Source organism: Xyrauchen texanus, chromosome 8, assembly GCF_025860055.1.
Source record: "Xyrauchen texanus isolate HMW12.3.18 chromosome 8, RBS_HiC_50CHRs, whole genome shotgun sequence".
Taxonomy (NCBI): Eukaryota; Metazoa; Chordata; class Actinopteri; order Cypriniformes; family Catostomidae; genus Xyrauchen; species Xyrauchen texanus.
The window spans coordinates 29934450-29944037 of NC_068283.1; the positions used below are offsets into that span (position 1 = coordinate 29934450).

The 9588-nt window shown below is 41.3% G+C and overlaps 1 protein-coding gene across 1 annotated transcript; it reads left to right on the plus strand.

The window, feature by feature from the left end:
• Positions 1-6064: 6064 nt before the first annotated feature.
• Positions 6065-8710, plus strand: LOC127648136 (uncharacterized protein K02A2.6-like). The gene has a single exon (XM_052132731.1). The coding sequence runs from the start codon at positions 6065-6067 to the stop codon at positions 8708-8710; it is 2646 nt and encodes an 881-aa protein (XP_051988691.1).
• The last annotated feature ends 878 nt before the right edge of the window (positions 8711-9588 follow it).

A 9588-nucleotide genomic window follows, 5' to 3' on the forward strand; every position in this document is an offset into this window, starting at 1 on the left:
GTTGTGGCTCATTTGCATAAAGTTGCAAATGAGGGGGGGGTCGCTTTTTTTGTTGCCGAAAATAAATACAAAGCAGTACCAAAAAGCATGTTGACTACTTGAACATAAATTTTGCTCTCCTTTCTTTCTGGCCAGCAAATTTCTCAATGACTCTCTGATTAAAGTCAGTCATCTCAGTAACAAGTCTCTTTCCCATGGAGAGCAATGCCAGTGCATTCAGCCTATCCTGGGTCATGGTGTTTCTGAGAAACGTTTTTATTCTTATCAAGGTTGAGAAGCACCTCTCAGCTTCAGCCGTGGTCATGGGTGTGGTAATGAGAACTTTTAGGAGAGTCACAGTTTAGGAAAAGACTTCTTCGAGATTATTCTCCATAAACTTTGATTTGATTTGATTTGATTTGAAACAGCTGAAATAGGTCCACAGCACCATGGCAGGCTTTGAATTCTTCCTTGCTGTAGATGAGACTGAGCTCTGTCTTCAGCTTGCTTCCACTGAGCATCGGGTACGCTTTCATGGTGCTGCTCAATGCATCTTCAGGAAAGGTATCCTTGTACTCATCAAACCTGCCCCCCTGCAACAAGGTGGCACCGACAAGGTGGTCTGTGAAGGAGAAACGCTCCCTAGTGTGTCCCAGGATGGTGTCACAGACCTATAGAGTTAATTAAATATATATATGTATAAATGTAAGGTAGTAACCTGGAGTAGGCCACTAGTTGTCACAGTTGCAATGACTTTCAAAATAAAAATAGAGCCATTTGAGTTTTTGTCCCATACAAGACAGTAGTTTTTGGTGGCTATATATTTCATTTAATCATTTATTTTTATGTTGCCAATTTATTATTTTTGGGATGCTGTTGTATAATATTAAAATTATAATTTTTGTAAGGATTTATACCAAACAAAAATGTTTTCTTGAGTCTGTAGAATATGAAATGTGGGCAGGACATCTCTGCAGCACAACAATAATGTAAATTGGTAATTTGACCAATTTCTATACAAACTCGCTTCTGCTGCGATTCTTTCGCGCACTACTGGACTAAGCTACCGGCGCATCTATATTGGACAAGAACCACTGCTTTGCTCACCAATGGTTTTTTTTTATTTTTATTATTTTTTTTTTTTTAGCGAACGCCTTGTGAAAGGTTTTTTTTGTAAATCAATGACAGAGTTTGGTTTAGCTGCTGCCATTATCTCTGCGAAAGTGATCATCCTAGCAAAGTTTTGGCGGAGTCGCCTGCGCACTCGCAGAGCATAGAGCATTAAGTTGAATGACAGGTAACGAGAACCAATCAGATTGGTTAAAATAACATGTATCCAATTCTGATTCGCCAGGGACGCAGCGACCTGCGCCCGGAGGAGAATCTTTAAGAAACCAATTAGCGACCAGCTTCAGGTCACATGCTGCCCGAAAATTTAAGGACTCAGATAGACATCCATTTGTCCGGCGTCCCTCGCCCATTGAACCGCATGAAACATATTGAAAAACATAGAAAATAGTTAACCGATTAAAGCCAGTTTTTATTAAATGCTGAGGCTCTTACTACCAGCCTGCAGATTGTACGAGTAAACTATTTAATTTTTTTTATTTTTATTTCCATTTTTATATAATTTTTGTATTCATGTATATTTCTGGAATTTTGATGGGGGCGGCGCCCCAGCGCCCTCTATTGACAAGCCGCCACTGCATGTTGCCCAAAAAATGCCCTGGGTATGTACATACACAGCATGCGCCATGCATGAGTAAGTATAATCAAGATTCTCATGAGCGTGCAAATGAGACTGCAGATGTCAAGATTTTAAAAGGTTTTGGGGATTTTTTTTGTCTGTTTCACACCCAAAACTGATCGTATTGCTTCAAAAGACATGGGTTAAACCACTCCAGTATTGATTACTTTTATGTTGCCTTGACTTCTTTTTTGGAGCTTGAAAGTTCTGGACCCAACTGACATCATACATCCTTCACAATATCTGTTTGTGTTCCACAGGGGACAGAAAGTCATTGAGTTTTAGATGGAATAAGGGTGAGTAAATGATGAGAGAATTGTAATTACTGTGTGAAATATTCCTTTAAGTTTTTCTTTTGTGTGCTTTGCCCTTTTTTATTCAAATTAAATTAAAAGCTGCACTTGGGTTCTAAAGAATTACTTCTTTTAAGACTTTTGTTATAACTGTTAAGAAACTGGGTCATTGCAAGGATGGCAGATGTACAGATCACTAGTCAATAGCATCCTGAGAGAATTTTAGATCATTAATAAATCAAATATATCACATTTAAAAAGCAGTAAAAAACAAAACCCAGAACAAAAAACAAAGTACTTTGTATGTATGGCCAAAGCTGCATGATTAAACCAGTTTTTCATCAACTAGGTCATGCTACAGTTAGCGCCTGCATTCAGTAGAATTTCATGCAGTATGGAGGGACTATTTTTACCAGTCTGTCCCAACACCAAAAAAGAAAGCCTGGTATTTCAGGCCACTGTGACCTCATAGGTTGGAAATAAATGGGCATGAATCTGTGGCTGCATCAAAATCTCTCTGTCACCTTGTGAAATGCACTACTTTCTGTTGTGAAAACACATGAGAGTGATGTAGTTTCACTCCGGTTCATAAGAATCCATGTTATTGTTGCACTAGATGCCCCTGCAAAGTGCCAACCCCAGTGATGTCAGCCAATCCTGATGGCCAACTTGAAAGCTGAAATCTGTGCTCTCAATTTGTGACATAATGCATGAACCATTGTAGCTTGAGTGATGGAAATTTTGACCTAGTTCTGGGCAATTAAGCTCTCCTGGTGCTCACAGGGCTACGGCAGAATAGCCTAAAGGTTGGTGATTCAAATTTTAGATAAATTAGTAAACAGTTGACAGTTACATATATGACAAAGAGGCGAATATTCTATAATATTCTATATGATATACATACACTAATGGCAAATATTCTAAAATGTGTATATTTAGCATCACAGGAAAGCAGTTAACTTGGAGAACACTAGTAATCCCCCTAAATACAGTGCTTGAAGTGGAAGAAAAAAGTGCAGATGCTCTCCTTGTAAGTTCACAACATACACAACTGGTCAAAAGTTTTGAAACATTTACTAATATTTTATTCACATTTTTTTTTTTTTTTTTAGAATAATAGTAAATGGAACTATGGGAATTATGTTGTGACTAAACAAAATAAAACAAAATAATAAAACAAATAATATTTTAGCATCTTTAGCATTTAGTCACCCTTTGCCTAGAATTTGCAGACATGTACTCTTGACATTTTCTCAAACAACTTCTTGATGCATCACCCTGGGATGCTTTTTAAACAGTATTCCCATCTATGTTGGGCACTTATTTGCTGCTTTTCTTTATTATTTGGTCATCAATTTCAAAAACTTTTTTTTATTATTCAATTTTAGTTTTGTAATTAAATAAATAAATATGGTGGCACAATTATATTTTGAGTAACTTGGAGTTAAGTGCCTTGCTCAAGGCCACAATGGTGGTGGCTGTGGGGATCGAACCGACAACCTTCTGCTTAACAGTTTAGTGCTTTAGCCCACTACACCACCACCAATCCTGACCTCACCCACTCAACTAACAAATAGGATTTGATTAACTGTACTTTGAAATTAAATACATACAATGTAGGGTTATTGTTTATGAAAACTGAGGAAGAACATTTAGATCTGGTAAAGACTGTATCTTTAACAATATCAACACACATATGAGAACAATGGCAATCTAATGTTGGACTGTCCTTTTTACACAATGTAGCCTAAAACTGAAAAAGATAATTTTGTCTGTTTTTCCTTTTTCTTTATTATCCTCCCATTCAGAGAGGGGACAATTAGCCTTTGCTTGTCCTGCACACATTAATTTACACACAGGAGCCAGATACTTGCAGATAATAAATAATCATAAGAAACGATGAACAAACTGATTTGATGATGTTCAGGATTGTGAACGCAATATATACATCTGTATGTAGAACTAAAAACTGTCAGGATTTATTCATTGGCAAGTTCAGTGATTCTTCACATAATCTTTACGAGCACTACAGAATAAAAAACACATTTTTCTGTGTATTTTCTTTGCAGCTTCAGTTTTAATATATTGATTTATCTTTTGTGCAAAAATGTTGTGCCTATGAGCTGAAATCACCTCTGTAACAGCTTTGGCAATTCTTTTTAAGTCTGTAGTTTTGACTGAACCCAGCAGCTAAACAATTTGCATAAATACAATTGATTGAATTAGACACAATATAATGCACTCACCTAAAAGTTGCAGGTTCATGTTTTGGAGAAGACTATAACTGAACCATCCCCTGCCCAAGATAAACTTAAACATGCACGCTCCTCCTGAGCTGAACCACGGATTGTTTGATGACCACCTTTGCTGTAGTTGCATGTGTTGAGTGTTGTAAACTCACCTCTGAGTTTTGCACAGAGAGGGCTCGGGTCAATGTTTACTGCCACGATTTCATCAAAGTCATTTGGAAGGTCAGATAAAAGTGACTGGCTGGCCTCTGTGAATCACTGAGTTACATTAAATAAAGACATTACTGTTATGTATGTAATACTGCTATTCCCCCATTGTGCCTGTAGGTGGCACTGCCACTTGTAATTATTAGTTGTATTCTTTAATAATAAAATCCAGAAGTAGAACGTATCCCTGAATGTTGGCTGTGTTATTTGCACGTGGGTTACCTCAATTGTTTTATACATGTTATGTTATTGGGAAACATAACATAATTGCCGACGAGGTGGATTAAATTACCACAAACCTACTACAGTGAATCGAGAGTAGTTAGGCGCAACGTTACTACAACCTTTATATTGTTTTCTCTGCGTAGCTAAAGTGATTTAGGTTAGCTAGTATGGCTGCTACCTTTGGCCACATGGAAGGTTTTGATGAAAGCGTCGAACCGTGGACCACTTACATTGAAAGATTTGAACACTTCATAGAAGCTAACAGTATTGAGGCCGACAAGAAAGTGCCTGTGCTACTCAGTGTGATCGGAGGAAAAACATATGGTTTACTCCGAAGTCTTATCGCGCCGGACAAACCGGGAGAGAAAAGCTTCAAGCACATCACAGACACGCTACAGCAGCACTTCTCTCCGAAGCCCCTGGTCATCGCGGAGCGTTTTCGTTTCCATCGGTGGAATCAGGAGAGTGAATCAGTGACACAGTATGTTGCAGTGCTTAGAGGATTGTCAGAACACTGTGAATTTGGAGGACATTTGGATGATGCACTTAGCGATAGATTTGTGTGTGGCTTGAAGAGTGAGGCTACTCAAAAGCGCTTGTTGACTGAGTCTGCGCTGACGTTTCAGAGAGCGGTAGAGTTGGCAGTCTGCATGGAAACGGCGTCACGTGAAGCACACCAACTCAGCGGATCACTGATGGTAAATACACTGTCTTTATCAAAGAGTAAGACTGCAAACAAATGCAAACGATGTGGAAAGAATAACCATAGTGACGATGACTGTTGGTTTAAAGACAAAAACTGTAATGCTCGTGGAAAAAAAGGCCATATCAGTCGCGTTTGCAGGAAAAGTAACGTTAATGATGACAGAAAAACAAAGAGTGGAAACACAGCAAAAGCCACACGGCAATGAAAGCATTTAAGCAGAAAGGCTATATAAAAAAAGGAAATGTACACCGCCTTGATGCTGATGCAGTGTCCAATGATGATGACACAGACTCTGATTTAGCTCTGTATAAACTGTCACAGCCAGGAGAAAAGTCCAGTATCACCGTGAAACCAGAAATTGAAGGTATGCCACTGGAAATGGAACTGGACACGGGCGCAGCAGTGTCATTGATTTCAACAGAGACTTATGATCGAATATTGAAACACCTGCCCCTATGCTCAACAGACATTGTTCTTCGGACTTACACTGGGCAAGCTTTGCGTCCTGAAGGTGTAATTGATGTGCATGTGAAAATGGGCAAACAGACAATTGCGTCAGTTCAAACTGAACTGGAAAGAAATAAAAACAGTCAAATTGAAGACGCTAGAAGCTGTGCTGCAGAAACATGCCGCTATTTTCTCTAAACAGTTGGGAGAAATGAAGAACATCAAAGCTAAAATAACATTGAAGCCTGGATACAAACCCAAGTTTTGCCAGCCCAGAGTCGTTCTGTATGCTCTTCGTCCAAAAGTCGAAGCAGAGCTGAACCGTCTCACTGAAATTGGAGTATTGACTCCGATACAGTACAGCGAATGGGCCACGCCAATAGTCCCTGTTGTAAAGAAAAATGGAGATGTGCGCATCTGTGGTGACTTTAAGGTGACGGTAAACCCTGTCTTACACATTGAACACTATCCATTACCGCGCATTGAGGACCTGTTTGCTTCATTAGCGGGAGGACAATGTTTCAGCAAGTTGGACTTGTCACATGCTTACCTCCAAATGTCGGTCGAGGAGGAGTCCAGGAAGTTCCTCACAATTTCCACACAGAAAGGGCTTTTTCAGTACAATCGCCTTCCATTCGGAATCGCTTCGGCGCCAGCCATATTCCAGAGAGCTATAGACCAAGTATTACAAGGTCTGCCTAATGTCCATTGTTACCTTGATGACATTCTGGTTACTGGGCGGACTGAAGCTGAACACCTGGAAAACCTGGAGGCAGTCCTTGGACGACTGGAACAGTTTGGCTTGCATGCTGAAAAAGGGAAATGTGACTTCTTCAAGGACTCACTGGAATACCTGGGTCACATAATTGATGCGGAAGGTTTGCACAAGTCACCTAAAAAAGTGAGTGCAATTGTCAATGCGCCAATTCCATCAAACATCACACAGCTGAGATCATTTCTCGGCCTGTTAAACTATTACGGGAGATTCATACCCCATCTGGCAAACATAGCGAATCCTCTGAACGCCCTGCTGTGTAAAGGGAAACGCTGGCAGTGGTCTGCAGAGTGTGATGCTGCATTCAAAAAGGCAAAAGAACAACTGGTGTTACAAAATGTCTTGACACACTATGACCCTCAGAACGCCATTCGGCTTGCATGCGACGCATCACCTTATGGTATTGGTGCCGTCATTTCCCACATGCTACCCAGCGGTGAAGAAAAGCCAATAGCCTTCGTGTCGCGCACACTTAGCAAGGCAGAACAGAATTATGCACAGATTGAGCGTGAGGTTCTGGCCATAGTGTTTGGGGTCAGAAAATTCCACCAGTATCTCTACGGACGGAAATTCACGCTTTTCACAGATCACCGCCCCCTTACTACGATCTTTGGGCCGAAAAAAGGAATTCCGTCTATGGCGGCAGTGCGGATGCAAAGGTGGGCATTACTATTGTCTGCGCACAACTATACAATAGAGTACAAAAGAGCTGAGCATCATGCAAATGCTGATGGTCTTTCCCGTCTGCCGTTACAAGTAGAGCACAGTGAGGAAAAGGATGCCGTAGAGCTGTTTTACCTTGGACAAATGGAGAAACTCCCTGTCAGTGCCACTGATATCCGACGTGAGACTATGAGTGATCCAGCCTTGTATACAATCGTAGAAATGGTCACAAAAGGGACCCCAGCTGTCAACCTGACTGGTAATAATGAAGTCTCACCTTTCATCACCAGACGTAATGAGCTGTCCGTTCAACACGGGTGCTTAATGCGAGGCATGAGAGTCATTATTCCCCTCAAGCTGCGGAAAAGAGTACTGGAGGAACTGCACACAGGCCATCCAGGAATTGTCCGAATGAAAGCCATTGCTCGCAGTTATGTGTGGTGGCCTGGTATTGATGCTGACATTGAACTGTGTGTAAAAATGTGTCAGTCATGTCAACAAATACAGAAAATGCCATCCCAAGCACCCCTCCACCCATGGGAGTGGCCAAGCAAACCATGGGAGCACATACATGTAGATTTTGCTGGGCCATGTGAGGGTCACATGTACCTAGTCGTGGTTGACGCACATTCGAAGTGGCCTGAGGTGCAGTTGATGACATCAACAACTGCAGAAAGAACAAATGAAGTTTTGCGGAATCTCTTCAGCCATTATGGACTGCCTGAAGTCCTGGTGAGTGATAATGGACCACAATTTGTCTCTCAGGAGTTTGTAACTTTCCTGAAGGCCAACCATGTGAAACATATCCGTTCTGCCCCATACCATCCAGCGACCAATGGGCAGGCTGAAAGGTTTGTTCAGTCGCTAAAACAAGCACTGAAGACGTCTAAGGGTTCTTCTACACTTCAGAGATGGCTGGAAACATTCTTGCTGACGTACCGCAACACACCACATCCGACGGCAAGAGAGTCCCCTTCCTTGTTATTTTTGGGACGACAAATGCGCACACGTTTGGATGCTTTGAAACCCAGTATGACAGCTGCCGTGCGACTCTCACAGACTTCCCAGGTCCTCCGCAGAGCTGGCCGTTCCAAGCCAAGACAGTTTGGAGTCGGTGAGGCTGTGCTGGCTCGTGATTACAGAGGGAGAGAAAGATGGACATCAGGTGTGGTGACAGCTCAAAGTGGTCCAGTATCTTATACTGTGGATGTAGGAGCTTCTGAGGAATGGCGACGCCATGCTGATCAACTCTTGTCCATTCCGAAGCAAACAGCTGAAACTCAGGTGACACAACCACCTGACATCAGTGATGTGTCTGTTCCTGTACAGACCTCTGTAGATGACACTTCTACGGCACCACCAACAAGGGAACAAGAAGGGAACAAGATGTTAACAGTGACACACCAGGAGAGTCTCTGATAAACCATGGCAAACTCAACATTCCATCAGTGCAGGTCACACGTTATCCAGCCAGAGTGATTAAACTGCCCAACCGTCTGACATTATAGAGTCATGAGACACCCCTGCTGGACTGAACTGTAATTAGTTATGTTAGTGAGCCTGTTCTGACATGGGGCAGAATAATCCCCGAACTGGCTCGAGGCAAGAGGCAGTCTACCCTCTACCTCTAGAAAAAAAATAAGCATAATTTTTGTGTAGCTGAGAATGCATTGTTTTCTTTGTTTCTTGATTAAGAGGGGAGCAAATGTTATGTATGTAATACTGCTATTCCCCCATTGTGCCTGTAGGTGGCACTGCCACTTGTAATTATTAGTTGTATTCTTTAATAATAAAATCCAGAAGTAGAACGTATCCCTGAATGTTGGCTGTGTTATTTGCACGTGGGTTACCTCAATTGTTTTATACATGTTATGTTAGTGGGAAACATAACAATTACATCGGACCAGGAGACTCTGAGAAGTGGTGGTAAGCAAGAAAAACTGCCAGTACTCTATAGACTAAATTAGAGAAGTGCAGGAACTGTGTACCAGTGAGTACCCGCCGACTTCAAGCATTGCCTAGTTAGGCAAATCTAACCAACATTTCATCAGCATATAATAATGTGAGCTGGCCCTCTCCTACAGGAAAGGCCTATTCACACCAAGCCCACATTTTTGTTGTGAATGTTCTTTCTGAACGAGCTTTTGAAGAAACAATGGATATCAGTGTTCGAATTGAGAGGTAACACTTTATTTTGATGTTCCCCCAAAGATATTCTGTTAACTTTAAGGAACTTTTCAACTACATATCAACTTATTCTCATTAGAGTGGCATGTTTATATTGTCTATAAAATGTT